Source organism: Castor canadensis, chromosome 3, assembly GCF_047511655.1.
Source record: "Castor canadensis chromosome 3, mCasCan1.hap1v2, whole genome shotgun sequence".
Taxonomy (NCBI): domain Eukaryota; kingdom Metazoa; phylum Chordata; class Mammalia; order Rodentia; family Castoridae; genus Castor; species Castor canadensis.
Window position 1 is genome coordinate 120,849,361 of NC_133388.1, and position 25,265 is coordinate 120,874,625.

The following is a 25,265-nucleotide window of genomic DNA, read 5'->3' on the forward strand; positions in this document are numbered from 1 at the left end:
ATAATCCTTCCTGACCAGTTAGGATCTCTCCTAGCAGATGAAAGTTTGGAGGTCAACATAAAGCTCATTTGGCTTTTAAGACCTGCCTTAGAGGTATTGTAAAGTTCTCCTTACCTTTGGGAAGAATGAAAATAATAATTCTGTTGGTGTTTAGTCTGACAACTTAATGTTCCATTCACATTTTGGACCACTGCAAACAGCTCCCAAGAAAATTCACCATGCTTTGTGTCACCTCATCTTGTCTTTATTTCTAAAATGTTTCCAGTTGCAAAGTAGAAAATTAGAACAAAAAAGAACAATAAATCGATGATCAATTTCTAAGTGTGTGCAATTGGTGCTCAATAAATAACAAGTGAGTTATTTCAAAAGGACTATCTTATACCCAGCACGACCCCAAATCAATTTACTTCCTTCATTTATCCAGGTGATTCCAGATAATCTTTTTCATTAAGTGGTTTAGATAGATCAGCCTTGAAAATCATTTAAAGATGCTACCCCTTGTTCTAGTAGCACTTAAACAGATTCTTCAGGAAAATAAAGCATAAAAGCAAAGCCACCTGCCATGCCCAGAAAAGTCACTAGATCTCTTTAACATCTTTAAATATTGCAAATGAATGAAGCACCTTGTTAGTGTGTGGCACTCTGGTGAGTGGTGACTGGCGAGTTCTGGGAAGGCAAGCCTGCACCTAACTCAGATGGTATTGTCAAACAACAAGAGAGCATTCCCCAACTCTGGGTATATTTCTTCAGACTCCTTTTTAAAACAAAAGCTTCATCTCTTGGCATCCTCTCTAGGAATGGGTCAGGGGTGCTGGGTGATGACATGAGAGCAGTCTCTCAGTGAAGACTGGGATGTGAACAGATAGAAGTCCAAGGAAAGAGGATCAGGGAAGGGGGTAGAGGAGCAGCCAAAGCTTAGCTTTTATTACATCACACTGGACATGGAGTCCCAAGATTGGAATTTGGATTTACATTTCAAGTTCCGATTTAGGTTCAGCATTAGCCAGTGGAATAACATTGGCAAATTCTTAACCCTTTTGAATCTTAGGTTCCCTATTATAGCATCTACCTCATAGGGTTATTAATGAAAATAATGTACGTAAGACGCATAGCACAGTGCCTATTAAGTATTCGGTGTAAGTATTCAGAGCCATCATCAGTGTTTGTAGCTGTTCACTCAATGATAGCTACTACAACAGCGTATACATTTACACTTTAAATCATTACACCATTTATTTAACAGCTTGCATATCCAGAAAAAGAACATCTTCTCAACACTTGTTATTTTTAAGAAATGTCAGTATTGGCAGTCCTTTTTCCTTTCATATCATGGAACACAGTGTCTTTTCCATGTTACTTCTTCATCCTTATGCATGATTTTTTAGCACTGCTTGACTTTTGCATTATCTCAATGTACTTTTCATCATGTCTATTGTTTCAAATCCAGGATCCTCATAGAAGATCTTCAGAAAGTACTGGAAAATGACAGCACCATGGGAACCCAGAGAAATAGAAGATCACTCTCTGAATATAATTATGAAGTTTATCACTCCTTAGAAGAAGTGTGTAGTCAAAGGAACTTTTATTGCTTTTTTAAATTTATTTATTTATTTTACAAATTCACCATTGTCATTTAGGTGTGAGGACTGGGAGAGAAGCATAAAGCAGAGACACAAGCTCTGAGAAAAATATACATAGATTTTACTTGGCCTATGCCTGTCAGCTCATTCATCTCTTCCACTGAACCCTTTAGTGCTATATTAGAAGTAGCAAAATAATTTGAACTCACCTGATTTACCCAATGCATCCCTACAGAGGACATGGGAAGTACAAATGAAGAGTGAGGTAATGGTGTTAAAATCATGGTTGTAGAAGTCTTAACTAAAAAAATCCATGGAGTTAGCTAAAGTTTGAGAGCAATACTTTGGTGGAGGACATAGTAGATTTTGAAACTTGTCCCACATCCTTGCAACGCTGAGACCTCCCAAAGACCAAGTTGCGTTAGTGGCACTTCTGGGCCTTTGCCCACACTATTGTTAATTCTACCTGGAAAACTCACAGCAACCTCAACCTTACCACCACATCCTTTATTGTTCATCTGACGACAACTTCTATTCTTCAAATTTCAGCTAAAGCAGGATGGTAGTTCTTTCTACTCTCCCAGACTGAATCAACTCCCTATGCCCACCAACCTCAGTATCTCACTTGCCCCCACAGCACATGGATATGATAGTCTTCCCAGTTCTAATTTATATAATTGCATGTTCATTTTACTAATGCCATTCTGTCCTACACTGCAACCTCCATGCGGGCAGACTGCTTCTTTCTTGTTCACCATTATATCCCCAATGACAGGCAATAGAGTCTTCCAAATAGGTAAGTTGTTGACAAAATAAATGAATACATGTTTCCCCCAAATTGGGCAAAGGAATGTCAGACACAAAATTAATGAGATCCTATTATACTATTACAAGTGTTTTTGGTTCTGTTGGTGACAAATTTCCTTTCAAAATTCTTTTCACATAGTTCATGTCTCAACATACTTTTTAGAAGCTTGAAATTAGAATGAATAGAAAGGTTTTAGATAATGACACACCAAAGTACTATTAGTGTGCACTAGAAAAAGGTCAAATTTCAAAAAAAAATGCATATACATACATATACATATGTATATATTGAATATATATGTGTGTATACATAAACACATGTATATATCCTGCTTGTTAGATTAAATCAAAATGGAAAGAAAAGAAAATATGGATACTTTCCAAAATATATTTACATATTTCCTCAGCACAGGTCCTTTCATATCACAGAAAAATAGGGCACTTCTATGTAACTTCTTTATTCCTTACAAGGCTTTTAAGTCAGACATGTCACCCATCTTTCTGAGCACCTTATTCATCCAACTTCCCCGATGACAGATAAGTGTGTGTGATCATATCGATGCAAATGTATTACTATCACTGGAGGAATTATTCAGAGTATGCCCTTCCGTGTGACTCAGTAGCATTCTTTACTGCCCCTTTCTTAATATCTTCATTTAGTGGCAAACTGCAACATAATAGGAGTTCAGAAACACTTTCAAGTAGTTTGGGTAGTTCTCATGAACCTGATTTATTTTTCTTTTTCTCTTAAGTATTTGTGGGAAATGGAAATAAATTTGGATTTTTCAAAAGAAACCAGAATATATGTATTAATTTTCTGTAAAACACTGCCATCAAAATATTAATAGCTTGGACTAGAATGCATTCTTTAAAGAAAAAACATTATAAAGACATGAACTACTATCTTTAAAGGCAGAAAGTAAAATGTAATTTTAAGTATCTCAAAGAAAATTAAAAATAGAAAATTGGGGGGTTTTTTTCTTCCATTTTTTACTTCATGTATGCTCTTAGAATTCTGAGACCTACTGTTGTCTTTTTTTGTTACCTTTTGTTCTCTAAAAGCTCCATTATGTTCGAGAGTCTGACATGGTTTTTATTTATCTGCTTTTAGATTCAGAGTTGGATGCATCATCTGAATAAAACTCACTCAGGCCTCATTCAGATGTTCTCTATTGGCAGATCATATGAGGGAAGATCTCTATTGATTTTAAAGGTAAAAAGAAGAAATTGTTAACTAAATACAAATTGTACACCCAACATTTATCTTTTCAACTTCGATTTATTGGGAGCAAATGAAATGATCTTTCACGCAGTCACATGTTTAACATCATCCATTAACTTAAGAAAAATAATTTCCTTAGATTTTTTTAACCACATTTACTTGTCATTTGGTGTTCCAGAGAATTCTGTTTTTAAACTGCTCAGTTGTTGATGAGTTGGTGCAGTCTAAGATGAACCAAGGTAAAGCTAAATAAATGTGGAAGAAGGTGTGCATTGGGCCTATGCCTTGATCCTGCATTCTCCTCCAGCTACTGACTTGCAGCTCTCCATCTCTTCTTAGTCAAATGTCTAGAAAGACTTACCTCTAGCTCACTGTCTTTACTTCTTCACCTCCCATTCAAACTTTGACTCACTGTTTTTTGACCCTCAACTTTAAAATTTCTCTTTTCAAGGTGAATGACAAGTCATCATCAATTCTCCATTCCCGTAGGTCTCGTGCACTGACTTTCCTTGTCCTTTTTTTTAGGTTCTGGTAGTCCTTAGTATGCTTCCTCAGCTCTACTTTCACCCCACAAAACCCTGTCTAAATGGGCACACCTGCTCCATGGTTTCAATAATCATCCCAGACTTTTCTATCCAGTGGAGACCACTCTCTGGAGCTTTAATTCACACATCACTGCCTGTTTGACCCTCTCCCCTGCATCTTCAGACTCTGAATGGCACCACTATCCTCCCAGTTTAGAAACATGAGTATCATCCTATATTCCTCTTCTTTATTTTAATTACTCACTTTAAATTTACCACCAAAAGCTGACAATTCTTTTGGATCATCCCAATTTCTTCTCTTGTCCTCATTGCTGTTACCTGAATTTGTTTTTCAATGTGTGCTCCCTGGACTATTTCAATAGTGGCTTCATTATTAAACTTCTTTTTTAGTCCCCATCCTTAACCCTCTCATTCTCTGAAACATCGTCCACATTGCTGTTGGTGTGAGCTAACACAAGCATGCATATATGTGCACATACATGAACATGCACACACAGAAGCCTTCTGTGGAATATGGGATACAGCTTCCTCTCCCTTTCAGAGCATCCAGGGATTTCATGTGTTCTCTGCTTCTGGGTTCAGCTTTATGTGATGGTCCTTCCTCAAAACCACAGAAGCAGTTCCTCATATACGGTGTTCTCAGATTCTCTCTCAAACTTGAAGGGCCTTCCTCCAACTTGTCTACCAGGCAAGCTTCCAGTCTGGCTTGAATACTCAAGTGCTCCTCTTCTGAGAAGCCTCCTTTTACTCCCCAGGAAAATTTGACTTAACACCCCATGTTCCTGTGGTAATTTACCAATATTCACATTATAAAGATTGACTGATTATTTACTGTCTGCCCTCCCTACTAACGTATAAATTCTTTGTCTTTTCATCTCTGAATGTCCAGGGCTGGGTCAATGACTGACATTAAAAAGCATTTCCTGCCAAATTCAGTGGCTAACACCTAAAATCCCACCAACATGGGAGGCAGAGATAGTAGGATCATGGTACAAGACAAGCCCAAGCAAAAGTATGAGACCCTATTTGAAAACAACTAGAAGCAAAAAGGGCTGAGGATGTGGTTCAAGTGACAGAGCACTTGCTTTGCAAGCACAAGGCCCTCAGTTCAAAAGGATTTCCTAAAGTGTTATTGAGCAACTTAATGAATGAGTGAAAACTAGATCCCTTTGTGAATAAAATGAGACAAGCTACCTGTTGATGACTGGATTAGGAACCAAGTCAGAAGTGATGTTGATATAATAGTTGTTTTTAAATTTGCCACTTGATTCTACAGATCAAGATATTTTGTTTCCATCTTGTGGTGTAATAAAGTTTGGCCTTATTCACTCATAAAATATAACTCTTTAAGTCATATGCCTTAGGAACCTTTCTGATTCCTTGAGATGAGGAAAAGGAAGAGGAGGGAGAGAGGGTAAACTTAGCTTTTTATTTAACAGTCATCTACACTATTAAAATGTAGAAGTGACACTATTTTAGGAATTGTCCTTTTTCTTCTGCATTTTCTAGATCTTTGGCTATAATTAGGGCAATAAATTTATTGTTTCTGCATAAACAAGCCTGGACTGCTAAAGTAGATAGGAAATTCTTAACCTTTTTTATGTGTTACCCAATGAACCAACCTATAGTAAAGAATTATGCTGAGACCTTATTAAATTATATTGGTCAGTGAATCCAAAAATAAAAGCCTGAGTTGGTTACTATGAGTACTCTTATTTTCAGATGGGAAGAAAATCACGAGCTTACAAAAGAGCTGTCTGGATAGACTGTGGGATTCACGCAAGAGAATGGATTGGTCCTGCCTTTTGTCAGTGGTTTGTAAAAGAAGTAAGTTAAACCCTTTGCACAATGTTCACTTCAATCAATCGATAGTTCCATGAGTTTTTATTCTGCTTAAGGGGCAAAGTGGGAATTAAAAACCAGCAATACCTTATTGAATGTTATTAACACCTTGGTTTTGTGGGCTGTTTTCATGTTCATGAAGATCTTCAAAACCCTGGCTCAGTTTATCTTCACCTCTGCCCTTGGAAGTTGGAAATAATCAGCCTTGATTAAAGAGAAAGCAGCTGAAGTTACAGTCTTCATGAATTTGTAACAAATTAGGAACCAGCCATAGCAGCAAATATGTGACCAAAGTCTAAACATCTAACTAGTGGTGCTATAGAGTAACTTTCTATATGATATTCAGCTCAGAAAGTTCACTTGACTATATGCTATAACAATAAAGAGGTGAACAAATGGTTGTATTGTGTCCTCTTCCTATAAATCTGTAATTTAGAAACCAAAAGATCTTCAGTATCTGCAAATATTAAATTCTCAGTCTGTTATTATTTGGCAAACTTAATAGTTGATGACTCATAATGATTTCTCATTCTTCAAAGAATCATGAGCCCTCTCAGTTACCACCTTGAGTGGGATCTCTAACCCAAGAAAGGGCCCGCCTTAGACTAACACCGTAATATGTTCTGATACTTTTCTATTTATTTTTAAGAATGTTCTGGCTTTCATGTGTTAATTAGCCTTGACATTTAGGTTTTTTGTGAAAAAAGTAAAAACTCTTGTAAGAAAACCAACCACTAGTACTGTAATGAAAGTGGTGGAGTCTAAGGAAATGAAGGTTCTCATAAAATAATCCTGCACGTTTCTCTAGTCCTGCTAATAGGAAACTGTTAAGGACATGCAAATATATTTCAGTTATATTTCACTATATTTTATGGGGAAATTATGTGCTCTAGTAGAATTTGTGACTTTGAAGACTCTCCTAGGTACCAGAAAATATACTTCTCAAAGTGTCGAAACTACTAAATTTGCAAAGTCTGTCTCTCTGCCACTACCAAACCTCCAAAAGCATCATTAATTTCATAAAATATTATATAATAAAATATTATAATGAGAACATATCATCAGTAACATTTTATTATATAATAAACCTACTCAAATTACTGAGCAATTTATGTTCTCTTAAAACAGCATTTCATCCTGCTAAAAACAAAAGCTAATAAGAAATTGCTAACTCTATTACTTTTTATCAAATACTCTACTGTTATTGAAGAAACCACCCACAGAGTGGGAGAAAATATTTGCCAACTATACATCAGACAAAGGACTGATAACCAGAATATACAGGGATCTTAAAAAACTAAACTTCCCAGAATCAATAAACCAATAAAGAAATGGGCAACTGAACTAAACAGAACTTTCTCAAAAGAAGAAATTCAAATGGCCAAAAACCACATGAAAAAATGCTCCTTCTCTAGCCATAAAGGAAATGCAAATCAAAACCACACTAAGATTCCACCTCACCCCTGTTAGAATAGCCATCATCAAAAACACCACACAACAGGTGTTGGTGAGGATGTGGGGAAAAAGGGACCCTTGTACACTGCTGGTGGGAATGCAAGCTAGTACAACCACTCTGGAAAAAAATTTGGAGGCTTCTTAAAAATCTAAACATAGATCTGCCACATGATCCAGCAATCCCACTCCTGGGGATATACCCAAAGGAATGCAACACAGGTTACTCCAGAGGCATCTGCACACCCATGTTTATTGCAGCGCTATTCATAATAGCCAAGTTATGGAAACAGCCAAGATGTCCCACTACTGACAAATGGATCAGGAAAATGTGGTATTTATACACAATGGAATTTTACTCAGCCATGAAGAAGAATGAAATCTTATCATTTGCAGGTAAATGGATGGAACTAGAGAACATCATTCTGAGCAAGGTTAGCCAGGCTCAGAAGACCAAAAATCGTATGTTCTCCCTCATATGCGGACTTTAGTTCTAGGGCAAATGCAGCAATGTGGTTGGACTTGGATCACATGACAAGGGGAGAGCACATACGGGAGATATAGGAATAGGCAGAAAACCCAAAACATGAAAGCATTTGATGTCCCCACTCCAGAGGAACTAATACAGAAACCTTAAAGTGACAGAGGTCAATATGAGAAGGGGATCAGGAACCAGTGAAAAAGTCGTTAGAGATGAATCAACTTGGGTCGTAACACATGTGTACACGAAAGCAATGCTAGGAATCTCTCTGTATAGCTATCCTTGTCTCACCTAGCAAAAATGCTTTGTCTTTCTTATTATTGCTTATGTTTTCTCTTCAACAAAATAAGAGATAAGGGCAGAACAGGTTCTGCCTTGAAGCAAGGGGAGTGGGGGGGAAAGAGAGGGAGTAAGGGGTAGGGGGGAGAAATGGCCCAAACAATGTATGCACATGTGAATAAATGAATAAAAAAATACTCTACTGTTTCATAACAACATATTGTTTTCTGTTTCAAATTTATGTGAGAAAAAGAAAGAAAATGGTTGAATACAGAACATTCTCTTTTTGGAGTATGATCCTGTGTATTATTGAAGAATTAAGAATGTACCTCCCAAATATTCCACCTAAAGTTTTACCTCACCCTTAAAATATGCAACCTCTTTTTTATAACATCTAAATTTATTTTGTTTATGTGGCTTATATCAGTGTTATTTCTGCACCAGCTTCAAGGGCAGAGACTTTGTCTATCTTGTTCACTGCCAAATCACCAGCATGTAGAACAACACCTGGCACTCAAGAGGTATTCAAAATATTTATTAATGAATGAGAAGGAAAAGAATCCAGTGGTAATGATGTAGAAAGGTTTAGGCAATGACTTGTCAAATCATCTCATAGAACATGAGTGGACCACCTGGTTTTTTACAGCACATAGCCTATAAAGCCATATGGCTGCAGTCCTATAACCTGAGCTAAATTTCCAAAGAATAGGACACAGCATAACCACAGGAAAAGGAGGTGGCATGACTGATGACTGTCACCTGAGGACAGTTAACTTTAGCACAAGAACAAGAAGCATCAGTCAGGACAGGGGTGTGTCTCAGTAGTATGACACTTGCCTAGCTTGCACAAGGGCATGAGTTTGGTCCCCAGCACCACAAAACATAAAAAAAAAAAGAACAAGAAGCATCAATTGACATCAGAGTTCATTTGCACAAAGATGAGCAAGAACAGGCTTCTCCTTCCTTCCTTCATGAGGCCAACTTCATATGTGCAGATGAGTCAGGTCATTTCTGTATCTCTGCTACTCTGTCCACACCTCTTTCACTCTCTCTGGTTACGGCTGCCACTTGCCCATTCCCCACCCCTATTTTCCCACTTATATCTCCCCATCTAAGTTAGTGCAGCAACCAGAAATAGGAAAAAAATGAGACTAGAGAGAGGTCACTCACCTCAATGTGTTTGCAGAAGCAATGCGGCTGCCAAGGTGCGACAGCAACGAGATAGCATTGACTAGAGCAAGTCAATATCTACACATTATGTGCTTGTAAAAAGAAAGTTCCGCCTGGCTTCAATGTTCCCAATGCCATTGATAGCAGTATTGGGGGCAGAGAAAACAGGAATGTCAAAGATTGACATAAGCTTAAAAGTTGCCAGACATCATCTCTTTTGCACTAACTCAATCCATGTATTAAAACCTTGGTCTTCCAGGGGTGGTTCCAGGCAGTGGCTACCCTTCCACAGGGTTACCTTCCCTATGTTCCATGATTGGTTCCCATGCTCTGAACTCATCTAATTTCCATGTCCCCTTTTGAGACATCAGGGAACCCTGTCTTTCAAGAGACTCCAGGATATTATGTCTAGCCATCTCTCAGCTGACACTTGCCATAAGTCCCTTCTGCATTTACCCTCCTGTCAGCTCATGTAAGTGATGTCCTCCCAGAGAGACACATGAACAAAATAGGTTTCATTTTCTTGCATTTTTTATCACAATCTGTCAGTGGTTCCAAAATTCTGGTTTCTTCTCTCTTTCTTGGGTGCATTTTCCCAAAATTCAACAGCTTAAAACAACAAACGTTGATTATCTCACTTTTTGTGGGTCATCAATCCAGGTGCAGCTTAACTGGGTGCCTCTGGCTAGGGGTCTTTCACAAGACTACAATCAAGGGCTTAAGTGGAGCCTCTGTCATGAAGATATATGACTTGAGAAAGAGAACATGTGCTTCCAAGCTCATTCATGTAATTGTTGGAGGGGCTTAGGTCCTCAGTGTGGGCCAGGCCACATGAGTCTCTCCCTAGGATAGCTTAAAGCATAACATCCATCTTCCTCTCAGAGAGAATTAGTGAGAAAACAAGGAAAAACAGTCCCAAGACAGAAAATGGTCTCCCTGTAACCTCAGAAGTGACCTCTCATCACTATTGCTAAATTCTGTCCACCAGAAGTGAGTCTCTAAATCTAGGCCATACTCAAGAGGAAGGGATTACACAAGACATGGATACCAAGAAAGGGAAATCACTGGGGACCACCCTTGAGGCTGCCTATTACACCTTATTGGGACTTTCCCTACAACCACTACTGTGATACAAACATCACATCCTTATTCAAATGTAAACTGGAAGGAAATTTATCAACCATATAGAATTCTAATAGAACAACAGATTGCATAATGGTTACATGCACACAGAAGTCAGAAAACCCTGGGTTGGAAGGCCAGATCTGCTTCTTACTAGTTGTGCAATCTTAGTTGCAAATCACTTAACCTCTCTGAGCCTCTGCAAATTGAGGGTAATAATGGTATATGACACACTGGGTGACTGGGAGGATTTAATGATATAATGCAAGTGAAAGACTTTGAACAGAGTTTTTGGCATGTAACAAGTACTTAGTGAAACCAACTCATTGTTACCACTAGTATCAGCGATTAGGTATTTTTAAATAATGCATGTAAAGAGAACAACTTAAAAGAAAAGCAAAGGGGATATAAAAGAACTCAACACTGTCAAACAGTGACTAAATGACACCTATAAGATCACTCCACATTCTTTTCAAGTGCCTGTGGGACATATACAAAGAAATATCAACACCTAGGCCAAAAAAACAGACCTCAACATATGAGAAGTGATTGAAAACATGCAACATGTCCTGTAGCCACAATGAAATCAAACTAGAAATTGATAGCAGAAAGATAACCAGAATCTCTAAACACACTTATAATAATCCATAGGTCAAGGATAAATTTTTAAGAGAAATTTAAACAATACATTGAACTGGATGAAAACACAGCATGCTGAAATTTGTGGGGGATGGCTAAAGCTAAAAATATGCTGAAAGGGAAATTTATGGCACTAAATGGACGCATTAGACATGAAGAACTGGCACCGAACCTCTGAAAAGAATAGAAAATAAACCACAAGCAAGTAGAAGAAAGGAAGTAATCTAAATAACAGCAGAAATCAATGAAATTAAAAATGGAAAGTCTTTAGAGAAACATCAATGAAACAAAGAGCTAGGTTTTTTTTTAAAAAAAAAGATAAAATTCTCAAAGCTCTAGCAAGAGACACAAAGAAATAGAGAGAAGACGTAAATTACCAAGATCAGGAATGTAACAGAGACTAATACTACAGATATCGAAAAGAGAGTGAGGAAATACTGTAAATAACTCCATACATATAAACTGAGCAACTTAGCAAAATGGAGCAATTAGAAAACACACACTACTACAACACACCTATTATAAAAGAGGTAATTCAAATATACCGGAAACTATTAAGAATAATTGATTCATAATTTTTATTTTTTTTAAAGACTGCCCAAAATGCAATCAGTTTATTTAGGTTTTTAAACCAAGAGATCTAAAGCTGCCAATCACAACTTCTAGTTAGCATGAGACAACCAAGTTAAAACCCCACAATGTAAGTAAACACTACTTTCAAAAGCTTTGTTTAACTTATACATTACAATTGAGGGCTGTATTGGCCTCAGGCTGGTAATTTAAGCTCTAACATGTCAAATATATATACAAGCACACAAGGATGAACAATGCATCATATAAAAAAAGATAAATAACACATGATCTCACATATTCAAGGGAAGCAACATCTAACGCTCATGGGGATACATAAATCACTGGCCCACAAGGGAGAACTAAAAAAGGGTGGTGGAGGAGTCAAGGGTGGTGGAAAAGACAAGGTAGAAAGGACATCTGAAGGCTTCGTGGACCTGGTAGCATTCAGGCCAATGAATGTCACTGGGTGTGCAGAAGGGCCTTCAAGGCTAGAGGGACCAAGACCCTTAGCCACAAACTCACCAACAGTGGAGTGTTTATTTTGGATAAAGGGATATAACCTAGGGGAAGGCTGTATAAAACAGGAAAAGGAAACGTTCATCCAAGAGGGCAAAACACCTTCCCCACACAGAGGCTCCCCACGCTCTTTGCAGAGGTTAAGTAGCTGAGGTCACCCTGCAGGTCACCCCAACCCTGAGGCTCTTGGAATCAAACCCATGGGCAAGAACCTTCCTTAAGGAAACTGTCTCTGCCCCAAAAACTAAGAGACAATCAGGGTAAGTAGGGTTTAACCCCTTATACTTTGCCAGTACCCCAACTGTCCTGCTACCGAGACAGGGTTGGCTCATTCCTTACAGCAACTTATTACATCATGCTAATACATTGCCCCTCAAAATGAGTAATGACACAAAATATAAACTTGCCCCAAATATAAGCAAACATCAACTTAAGGATCCTCCTATAGTGTTATACACTACCCCAGCATATCTTAACCCTGTTCTCACCCATTTACAAACTCTCTGCACTCTGTATTGCTCTAAAGGCATTACCTTATTGCATTAGATTCCTCTTCCTGAGGTAGTTCAAAGTCTTGAAACACAGCAAATTTAAGTATTTTCTTACACTTCCATGGATGAGTAGTTATCATAAAAGGTCTATAATCAAACTCTTTTCCCCCTGATTCTCAGACTACTATAATTTTCCCTTAGATCATAAACTAATGTAACAAATGGAAATAAAAAGTCATACAAAAATAAATTTAAAATCAAGCAAAAACAAAAAATAATTAAAACAAAGAATCTGTGTCTTCACACTAACAATCTAAATTCTGCCAAAGACAAAACACTTACTTGGCTTATCAAACCTACAGACTTTTTTATAATGTACTCAAGAAGTCAGCACTTGGGAGACTGAGGCAAGAGCATCCAGAGTTCAAAGCCAGGCTGGGCTACAGAGAAACCCTGTCACACAAAAAAACACAAGAAATTAATAACTTATAAAAATATGGGGAAAATTCTAGGTTGCAACATAAAACTAACATCAACTCATCCACCACCAAGAGCCATGTCCACCAGAAGGGATGTTTGGCAGAACTGTCTTCATGGGCTGACTTGCAGGCCAGACCGACTGCCATTAGGTCTGCTTCAGAGGTGCAGGGATATTAGCAGATGTCTGCTCAAGGTAGGCCAGGGAGCCCTGAGGGATGTCAGCTGGCTTCTTGTGCTGCACACCGATGTCCTCCAGCACCTGCTGCCAGTGCCTCAGCTTTGTTAGGTGCTTCTGGACCAGAGCATCTTTCTGTTGCAATTCATTCCTTAGTTCCGAGACATCCTCTTTGATAACTTGCTCTGGTTTCTGGACAAACAACTGCAATCTTTTTGGTAGGAAAAGACATTCTGTCTGTCTTGCAATGTCCAGAAACTTCTGGATACACTGATCAACACCAGTTAGAATTTCTTCCTGATCAGTGCTATTGACTCGTAAGAGAAGCAAAGTGAGCCTCGAATGATGACTCCACTTCGTCCACCGAGGTACTGTTAGAACTCCTCGGATCGCCAGGCGCTGCTTGAAGAAGCGAAGCCTGGCCGGGTCGTCCCTGCGGAGGTGGCGGAGTGGCCGGGTGGCCGCGTGGCTGTCTGGAGAACATTCCACCTAGTGGAGCCGCCATGTCTGCCTGATTCATTATTTTTAAATTCCTAAAGAAAGATATCTAAAGGCCCAGAAGTTTTCACTGGAGACTCCTACCAAATGTTTGGAAAAGAATTATCATCAACTCAAGACTCTGTCAAAAAATAAAACAGAAAGGAATATTTCCAATTCATTTTATGAAGTCTAATATTAAAACCAGACAGAGACAACACAATAAAAAGAAAACTACAAACCAACATCCTTCATGAAAATGAAGGAAACTTTAAAATATTAGCAAATAGGATTTAACAACCTAAAAGGAATTATGCACCATGACCAAGTAAAGTCTATTTCAGGGATGCAAGTCTGGTTTAATACTCAAAAATCAATCAATGCAATTTGCCATATTAACAATTAAAAAGGCAAAAGAGTACATGATCTCATAAACTGATACACAGAAAACATATGACAAAATTTATCATAATCATGATTTTAAAAACTCTTAGAAAAACTAGGAATAGAGGAGAACTTCCTCAACTTTATAAAGATTTACTGAAACTTATAGTAAACATTAAAAATTGACAGTAAGCAAAGACAAAGCCTTCTCCCTAAAATCAGGAGCAAAGCAAGCGTTTTCACTCTCACCTCTCTTAATTAACATAGTGCTAGAAGTTCTTGTTAGTGTAGGCAAAAAGAGGAAATAAGAGACATATAGATTGGAAATGAATAAATAATAAAATGATCCCTATTTGCAGTTCATGTGATTTTCTACCTAGAGGATCCTAAGTAATCTACAGAAATATTCTGTGGAACTAAGAAGTGAGTTCTTCAAGGTCACACAAAATAAGACAATTACACAAAATCAATTATATAGCAAAGAACATATCAACACTAAAATTAAAAATATAATATCAAATGCAACTACTTTAAAAAGAGAAATAGTTACACGTAAATCTAATAAAACATGTGCAGGTCTTCTATGCTGAAGAATACAAAACTTTAGTAAGAGAAATGAAAGAAAACCTAAGTAGGGGTTATTATCAGATTCGTTGATTGGAAGCCTCCATATAGTAAAGATGTCAAGTCTTCCCAAATTGATAGTCAGATCTAATATAATTCATATTAAAATTCCAGCAAGATCTTTTGTAGATGTAGATAATTCTAAAATTTATATGGGAAGTCAAAGGCACTAGAAGAACAGAAACTATGTGGTATTAAGGATTGATTCCAGGCCTTATGTATGCTAGGGAAGTGCTCTACCATTGGAGCCATTTCCCCAGCTCAGTGTTCCTTATACACACACACACACACACACACACACACACATACACACACATAATTATTTTTTGTGGTCCTAGGGATCAAACCCAGGACCTCACACATGCTAGGCAAGTACTCTATCACTGAGCTGAACATCCCCAGCTAGTTTGAAAAGAAGAATGAAAAAGAAAAGAATCATTCTACCTGATTTTGAGTCATAGCATACAGTACTGAGTACTGGTGAAGATATAGATAAATGGAATAAAATAGAGAACCCAGAAATCTGTCTGCACAGTATTATTCAGCCATAAAGAAGAATGAATTCATGTCATTTGCAGGAAAATGGATGAAACTGAAAATCATGTGAAATTAAATGAACAAGACTCAGAAAGACAAATGTTGGGTGTTTTCTCTTGTATGTGGAATTTAGGAGGGGGAGACATGAAAGTCAAAAGGGGAACTATTAGAAAAGAAGAAGGGAATTAGAGGAAAGGGGAGATAAGCGAAGGAAATTCAGGTGGTTATGATCAAAGTACATTATATACATTATGAAAATGTCACGATAAACCCATTATTTTGTATAATGAATATACGTTAATAAAAGGCATTTCAAATTCCCAAAATTAACCCATTCAAATATTTCCAACTGATTCTTGACAATGGTGCAAAAAATGTTCAATGAAGGAATGACAGCCTTTTCAACAAGTGGTGCTGGAACAACTGGATATCCATAGACAAAAACATTATCCTGATCTAAGTATCAGACCTTACACAAAAATCAACTCAAAATAGGCCATCGACTTAAATGTAACATGTAAAACTATAAAGCTTAAAGGGAAAAAGGCATAGGAAAAAACCTTTAGGATCTAAAGGCAAAATGTTCTTATACTTAACACCAAAAGCATGCTCCATAAAAAGAAAAGATGGAAAATTGGCACACAGTCAAACTTACTCAGAATTAAAAGGGTTTGCCTTTGAGACATCCTGTTAGGAGGATGAAAAAGACAAGCTACAGACTGGGAGAAAATATATGTAAACCACATATCTATAAAAGGACATATATTTGGACTACATAAAGGCAAAATTCAACAGAAAAAAAAGTGATCCCATTAGAAAATTGACAAAACACATAAAGAGTTATTTCACAAAAAAGTATACATTCATTATGGAAATTCAAATTAAAGCTTCAAAGAGCTACCACTACACACCTATCAGAATGGTTAAAATTAATTAAATATGTATAAATATGTAGATTTATACCTATAGGTATGTATCACCAAATGCCAGGAAAGATACACAAACTGGTTCTCTCAGACACCATGGGCAGGAATGAAAACGGTAGACGTACTCTTGCAAACAGTTGACAATCTCTTAAAATTAGACACACAACTACCGTATGACCCAGTAATTATACTTTGGCATTTATCCCAGAGAAGTTAAAACTTATGTTCACTCAAAAACCTGTACACAAATGTTTATAGCAGCTTTATTTATAATAGCCCAAAACTGGAAACAACCCAGATATCCATCAACAGACAAATATTGAAGCAAACTATATCCATAGCATGGGCAACTACTCAACAATAAAAGAGAATGAATGATTGATTCACACAACAACCGGGATGAATCTCGACAGAATTGTGCTGAATGAAAAAGCACATTCCAGATGCATACTGCATGATTTCACCTATGCATTGTTCTTGAAATGGCAAAATAATGGAAATGGAGAAGAGATTAATAGGAAGGAAGGTGATATGGGAGGAAAGTGGATGTGGCTATAGAAGGGCAACATGAGGCATTTTTGTGGTGATGCAAATGCTCTACATCTTCACTGTGTCGATGCCGATACCCTGGTTGTGACATTGTATACAGTTTTGCAAGCTGTTACCACTAGGGGAAATTGGATGAAGAGTACATACTATCTTTCTGTGTTATTTTCTGTAGTCACATACTGGTCTACATTTATCTCAAAATTAAAAGGTCATTATAAAAATAATAACCAGGCTCTACAACGCCTGTTCTCTTTGGAACAAGGCACAATCTCTTTCTTAGAGAAACAGAGGCAGTGTCCTCACCAATAGACCCTGACTTTCTCTGCCATGGAAGCAGAAATGTCAAGACATGACTCTGGCTCTGTCTGTCCAGCTCTTCTTTAGCCATCTTGACTGTCCCTTTCGATGCCCTGAGAGCCTCTTCCACTTCTGTTCCCACTCCAGTTTAGCAGATGGATCCATGGATGTTTATTTTGGAAACACAAAGTTTAGAAAACACAGATGCAGACACAAGCTACCAGGCTTGAATGACTGTTGAGATGGGCTTAATAACTTTGTTATTTTTAAAAAATGTTTAAGTAAATTCATTACCTTAATAGATAGTTGTTAGTTGGTGGGCATTTTTTAAAATGCATAGAACATTTAGTGTTTTAAATTGAGGATCGCTTAATTATTTTGAAAATTTTAGAGTCATCACTTTTCTGATTTTTTTTTTCAGTACTGTGGCTTGAACTCCAGGCCTCATGGCTTCTAGGCAAGTGCTTTACAAACTTTTCTGATTTTTAATCCTTTTTTTTTTCAGGTGCTGGGTACTGAATCCAAAGCCTGCTAGGCAAGTGCTCTACCACTGAGTTACACCCCAGCCCAGTATTCTTTTTCTTTTTTTCTTTTTGTTGTTTTGTTTTTGTCTGTACTGGAGTTTGAACTCAAAACCTCACACTTGCTAAACAGGAGCTCTACCACTTGAGCCATGCCTCAAGCCCGGGTTGGTTTTTTGAGACAGGGTATCTTTATGTAGTCCAGGCTAGTCTCAAACTTGCAATCCTCCTGCCACCACCATGCCCAGCTCTCTGCCTCTCTTTTCTAATAATTTTTTTCTAAATTCTTTCCTAACCCCTCTTTTTTCCTAAACACAATTTTTATAATGTAAGAAAAATAAAGAAAGCAAATGGAGGTCCACTTAGATTGCCAAATCTTTCTCTTGTTGAATGCTTGTTTATACCAGGTTGGCAGGACCAGTACTAATTTTATACTTATGGTACTTTGGGTTGTGGATTTCATGGGGGAGAGGCACATGAACATGATGGGTTTACTATTTGAATATGTACTGTAATTGGGTGGTTTTTATGTACCATAAAAAAACTTTAAGAAACATTACCTTTTGGTAATAAAGTTTTCTTAAAGAAAGATTATACAAGGAAAAAAACTAGAATAGATACATAAGGAAAAGGCATCAGAGATAAGTATACGGAAGTTATATCTTTCTGAAATACTGAGCAGATATTATTTGTGGGAGAATAAAAGACACAAACCTCAGGGTGGATAGAAGGCAGGGAAGAAAAACATGGACACCAAGCAGATCCTTATAAAGAAAGACGCTCACAAAGCTTAAAACAATGGACTTGAAATTGAATTTAAAATAAACTATCGAGTTCAAAAGAATTTCAAAGTCCCTCTCAAAGTTAAGCATAGAGTTACCATGTTACTCCAAAATTTACTATTACGTATATTCCCAAGAGAATTAAACAGACATATCCACAGAAACTTGTACATGAATATTCACAGCAGCACTATTCATAATGGCAAAAAGCTTCCATAAGTGACAAATAAGTGGGTTTTTTGAGGGGGTGCAGGAAGGTTGTTGCTTTGATTTTTTTGAGACAGTCACACTATGTAGCCCAGGCTGGCCTCAGACTCACTACGTAGCCCACGTTGGTCTCAAATTCAAGAGCATTCTGCCTCAGTCTCCCAAGTCTTGGGATTACAGGTGTGAGCCACCATCCACACACACACACACACACACACACACACACAACCAGAATAAGTGTTTTTTGATGGAATCTATATACAATAGAATGTCATTTAGTCATAGAAGTATTGAACTATTATAAGGTACAACATGCATGAACCTTGAAAATATTACAGCAAGTGAAACAGGCTGACATAAAAGGTCCCATAGTGTATCATTCCATTTATATGTAATGTCCAGAAGAGGGAAATGCACAGAAACAGGAAGTGGATTAGTGGCTGAAGGGGACAGAAGAAAGGGACAATGGAACTAACTGCTACCAGGTTCTTTTGGGGGTAATACAAATATTCTAGAATTAGATAGTAATGATGATTACACAATATTGTAAACATACTAAGAAAAACTGAATTATACCCTTTAAAATTACTAATTTCATGTTATATGAGTTATAACTCAATAAAAAGGTATAAAGTGCTAATATATCTACATGGGTGAACCATGAAATCATCATGATAAATAAAAGACACCAGTCATAAAACATCATATATTAGCTGATTCTAGTCATATGCAGTGTCCAAAATAGGCAACTTTACAGAGACAGAAAGTAGATTAGTGGTTACCTATTGCTGAGAAGATGAGGTTAGAGAGGTTGATAGCTAGAGTGTGAGTTTTTTTATTGGATGGTGAAAATACTATAAAATTACATAGTTGTGATAGTTACACAACTCTGAATATACTAAAATCTACTCAACTGTATACTTTAAGAAGATGGATTGTAGAGTATATGACTATTATCCCAGTAAAGCTGCTAGTTTTTAAAGTAGGATTAAATAGTGCTCCCTTAAGAGATACCTACAGACACAGCTGTGGATATATTTTAGCAACAGAGTACCTGCCCAGCACACACAAAGCCCTGGGTTCAATCCCCAGGCACAGGAAAATAAAAAAACATTCTATATGAATCAGTCCAATATGTTGTTGCATTTCCAGACCTCTTCATTGTGGGGTCAAAAGAAGTTAAGTCACAGTCAGTATACTCAAGAATTCTACTTTTTCTTTGAGGAAAAATATGTATTGCAGAAAACAACATAAAATATACGTCCTCAGGGGCTAAATTATACTGAATTTTGTGCCTGAAGGAATTAGGGAATCAGAAAAAAGTCCTCCAAAACTTACAGAGTGATTCCAAGATGGCAGCTAGAGGGAGGAAGCAGAAAGCATGCCTCCTACAATGAAATCTTGGAGAGATGCTGGAGACACACCTTGCAGGCAAAACCACCGAGAATAGGCAAAACTTTGACCTCTACTCACCTCCAGCCGGCGCAGAGCATCTCCACTTCACGTTAAAAGGAGAAACCAGGAGGGCCCCGGGGCCACCAGTCACCCACGCCCAGACGATTTGGGAAGAAGCAGACAAGGTGAGCTTAGTGGTACTGCGGTACTCCCACAGACAACCCTGGGCCAGAGCAGCATAGCCCCCTGGACAGACTGACCTCCACCCAGGGAAAAAAGAGAAACTGAGTAATAAGCAATAAGAACAATAAAGACACGTGGGGGAAGGGAATCCTTCCCGGAACTGTAAATAAACAAGCCAGGCAGGCCAGAGAGACTCTGGTGGGAGGGGGGGCGCGCATCCAGCAATCAGGAATGGGAAAGCTTGTGAGAGTGGCAGAGGGAGGAAAATTCCACAGGAGAGAGGGGAAGAGCCACTTCGCACGTGAGCTGTAAGAAAACACGCAGGCCTGAGAAAACAGGTGAAGTATCACCTCCCCCAGTGTGCTTGGAAAGGGGAAAGCCTGTAGCAGAGGCTCCCACACAGGAAAACTCTGAGTAAACAAAGCCTGCAGGGCCAGGTGAGTGTTAAGCTCACCCCTGAGATCTGCATAAATAACGCCTCCAGCAACAGCAGGCTGACAGCAACGGGCAGGCAAGCCACAGCCGCAGATACCATTCTCAGAACTGTCTCCAGACTCTTTTTTTTTTCTCTCTCTCTCCCCACCTTTGATGAGAAAACAACTGAACTACACCTGCATGCTGAAAAACTTACTGAAACTGTATTGCATTTGAACTTGGGACACTTTGTGGGTTCTTTTGTTTTTTGTTTTTTGTGCAGTTTTGTTCTACTTTATGCATCCCCTTTGATAAGACAACTACAGAACAATATCTGAGGCACCATCTCCAGGATTGGAGACTGAGACGGACACCAAAATTATTAAGACTCAAACTTCATTGCATTTGAACTTGGAGGGTTTTTTTCTATTTTTCATTTTGTTTTATTTTATTTATATATATATATATATTTCTTTCATTTACTTATTTTTTATTTTTATTCTTATCTTTATTCTTTTTATTTTTTATTTTCAATCTTCTCTCTGTCTCTCTAAGGCCTGTTCAGCTTACTGTCAATTAGTACACTAACACTCCCTGTTTATACCTTTGAAACTTTCCTGTTTGATTCCTTGTTTTGTTTTTTCCTACTTGTCTTTTTCTTGTTTTGTCCCTTTTCTTTAACTTCTTGCTTTCCATCTCCTCTCACCCTTCCATTCTAAATATTACCATTGTTATTATTACAAGCTAGAAAATACTTAATTGCACACAGTACAGGGACAGTAACAACACCAAGGACAATGATGGGAAGACAGAAAAAACAGGGAAACCAGTTTCCCCACAGCAAAAAATTAGTACAGGAACCAGAGGGGAATGAAGAAAACAGATACTCAGATCCAGACTCCAACAAAATGAAGATAAACTATGCCAAAGAACCCACAAAATAGAAAGGGAAGGAAAACTGCCAAACACATTTTATGAAGCCAGTATTACACTTATCACAAAACCAGCAAAGACACCTCCAAAAAGGAGAACTATAGACCAATCACCTTAATGAACATTGATGCAAAAATCCTCAACAAAATAATGGCAAACCGAATTCAACAACACATCAAAAAGATTATTCACCATGACCAAGTAGGCTTCATCCCAGGAATGCAGGGGTGGTTCAACATACGAAAATCAATAACATAATAAACGACATTAACAGAAGCAAAGACAAAAACCACTTGTTCATCTCAATAGATGCAGAAAAAGCCTTTGATAAGATCCAACACCATTTCATGATAAAAGCTCTAAGAAAACTAGGAATAGAAGGAAAGTACCTCAACATTATAAAAGCTATATATGACAAACCTACAGCCAGCATTATATTTAATGGAGAAAAACTGAAACCATTCCCTCTAAAATCAGGAACCAGAAAAGGATGCCCACTATCTCCACTCCTATTCAACATAGTACTGGAATTCCTAGCCAGAGCAATTAGGCAAGAAGAAGGAACAAAAGGCATACAAATAGGTAAAGAAACTGTCAAAATATCCCCATTTGCAGATGACATGATCCTATACCTTAAAGAACCAAAAAACTCTACTCAGAAGCTTCTAGACATCATCAATAGTACAGCAAGGTAACAGGATATAAAATCAACATAGAAAAATCACTAGCATTTCTATACACTAACAATGAGCAAACTGAAAAAGAATGTATGAAAACAATTCCATTTACAATAGCCTCAAAATAAATCAAATACCTAGGTGTAAGCCTAACAAAAGATGTGAAAGACCTCTACAAGGAAAACTATACACTTCTGAAGAAAGAGATTGAGGAAGACTATAGAAAGTGGAGAGATCTCCCATGCTCATGGATTGGTAGAATCAACATAGTAAAAATGTTGACACTCCCAAAAGGAATCTACATGTTTAATGCAATTCCCATCAAAATTCCAATGACATTCATTAAAGAGATTGAAAAATCTACTGTTAAATTTATATGGAAACACAAGAGGCCATGAACAGCCAAGGCAATACCCAGTCAAAAGGCAATGCTGGAGGTATCACGATACCTGACTTCAAACTATATTACAAAGCAATAACGATAAAAAAAGAATGGTACTGGCACAAAAACAGACATGAAGACCAGTGGAACAGAATAGAGGACCCAGAGATGAAACTAGACAACTATAGCCAACTTGTCTTTGACAAAGGAGCTAAAAATATATGATGGAGAAATAGCAGCCTCTTCAACAAAAACTGCTGGGAAAACTGGTTAGCAGTCTGCAAAAAACTGAAACTAGATCCATGTATATCACCCTATACCAAGATTAACTCAAAATGGATCAAGGATCTTAATATCAGACCCCAAACTCTAAAGTTGATACAGGAAAGAGTAGGAAATACTCTGGGTTTAGTAGGTATAGGTAAGAACTTTCTCAACGAAACCCCAGCAGCACAGCAACTAAGAGATAACATAGATAAATGGGACCTCATAAAACTAAAAAGCTTCTGTTCATCAAAAGAAATGGTCTCTAAACTGAAGAGAACACCCACAGAGTGGGAGAAAATATTTGCCAGCTACACATCAGAGAAAGGACTGATAACCAGAATATATAGGGAACTTAAAAAACGAAATTCTCCCAAAACTAATGAACCAATAAAGAAATGGGCAAGTGAACTAAACAGAACTTTCTCAAAAGAAGAAATTCAAATGGCCAAAAAACACATGAAAAAATGCTCACCATCTCTAGCAATAAAGGAAATGCAAATTAAAACCACACTAAGATTCCCCCTCACCCCTGTTAGAATAGCCATCATCAGCAACACCACCAACAGGTGGTGTTGGCGAGGATGCGGGGAAAAAGGAACCCTCTTACACTGTTGGTGGGAATGTAAACTAGTACAACCACTCTGGAAAAAAATTTGGAGCTACTTAAAAAGCTAGACATTGATCTACCATTTGATCCAGCAATACCGCTCTTGGGGATATACCCAAAAGACTGTGACACAGGTTACTCCAGAGGCACCTGCATACCCATGTTTATTGCGGCACTATTCACAATAGCCAAGTTATGGAAACAGCCAAGATGCCCCACCACTGATGAATGGATTAAGAAAATGTGGTATCTATACACAATGGAATTTTATGCAGCCATGAAGAAGAATGAAATGTTATCATTCGCTGGTAAATGGATGGAATTGGAGAACATCATTCTGAGTGAGGTTAGCCTGGCCCAAAAGACCGAAAATCGTATGTTCTCCCTCATATGTGGACATTAGATCAAGGGCAAACACAACAAGGGGATTGGACTTTGAGCACATGATAAAATCGAGAGCACACAAGGGAGGGATGAGGATAGGTAAGACACCTAAAAAATTAGCTATCATTTGTTGCCCTTAACACAGAGAAACTAAAGCAGATACCTTAAAAGCAACTGAGGCCAATAGGAAAAGGGGACCAGGAACTAAAGAAAAGGTTAGATCAAAAAGAATTAACCTAGAAGGTAACACCCACGCACAGGAAATTAATGTGAGTCAACTCCCTGTATAGCTATCCTTATCTCAACCAGCAAAACCCCTTGTTCCTTCCTATTATTGCTTATACTCTCTCTTCAACAAAATTAGAGATAAGGGCAAAATAGTTTCTGCTGGGTATTGAGGGGGTGGGGGAAAATGGAGGGGGTGGTGTGGGTGATAAGGGAGGGGGTGGGGCAGAGGGGAAAAATGACCCAAGTCTTGTATGCACATATGAATAATAAAACAATAAAAAAAAAGTAAAAATAAAAAACACTTACAGAAAAGAGGTGTGGGGACACTTGGTGGAGATGAGCCTCAACTTAGGCCTTGACTACGAAACAGGAATTTGATCAGGCAGATAATAGTGTTCCCAGAAAGGGAAATGATTGAAAGTGAACATCACACATGTGTGATTGTACAGCAGTGAGACAACAGCCAACAGCCTCTGTGAGTAGATTCTACTGCAATGTGAGACTGGCTGAAACATGAAGAAGCCAAGCAGAGTTTGATCCAATAAATTAGTACAATGAGGAAACACTGACAAATAATGAAAAGCATGTATCATTATCAAAGGCAACGCCATGTGGGTAAAAACAAAAGAGTCCAGAGTGAGAGTTCAAAAGAAGAAATTCAATCATTCAACCTACCAAATGCTTTTCGAGTACCTCTTTTTCTGTGAAGGCAACATGCTAAGTCAGGTATGGTACAAGGACTGTTCCATATTACACAGGACATTAACCTTTTTCTTAATTCATTTACAATTCTGCTGTGGAGATGAGACACACACAGAAGAAGGCATCAATACAGGAAGTCTTTAGAAATCAATGAATGCCTTGATATGAGGAGGGAAAAGCAGGATGGATCAAACAAGATACCCAAGGGAGTGACAGTGACGTTGTTGGGGAACATCCATAGTATCTGAAGAGATGCACTCAACACAACAGCACACTAAGCGGGTGAAATAATTGATTTATTCAATAAGTAATTCCTAAGTGTTTCCCATGCACTAGGCCAGACACTGAGGGTATTGAGGGAGGGGAATTAAGTGGGCATTAAAAACTGCTCTCACAAAACTTGAGTAGTCTGGAC

At 37.9% G+C, this 25,265-nt stretch overlaps 1 protein-coding gene and 1 pseudogene across 1 annotated transcript in view; one reads left to right on the forward strand and one right to left on the reverse strand.

Annotated features, from left to right (window-relative positions):
• Positions 1-25,265, forward strand: part of Cpa6 (carboxypeptidase A6) — a 354,550-nt gene that overhangs the window by 271,948 nt on the left and 57,337 nt on the right. The window contains exons 4-6 of the mRNA XM_074066936.1: positions 1,448-1,562; positions 3,499-3,600; positions 5,877-5,981. Of these exons, the coding sequence (XP_073923037.1) occupies positions 1,448-1,562; positions 3,499-3,600; positions 5,877-5,981 (322 nt within the window). The remainder of the gene's footprint in view (positions 1-1,447; positions 1,563-3,498; positions 3,601-5,876; positions 5,982-25,265) is intronic.
• Positions 13,299-13,879, reverse strand: LOC141421333 (mediator of RNA polymerase II transcription subunit 28 pseudogene; annotated as a pseudogene).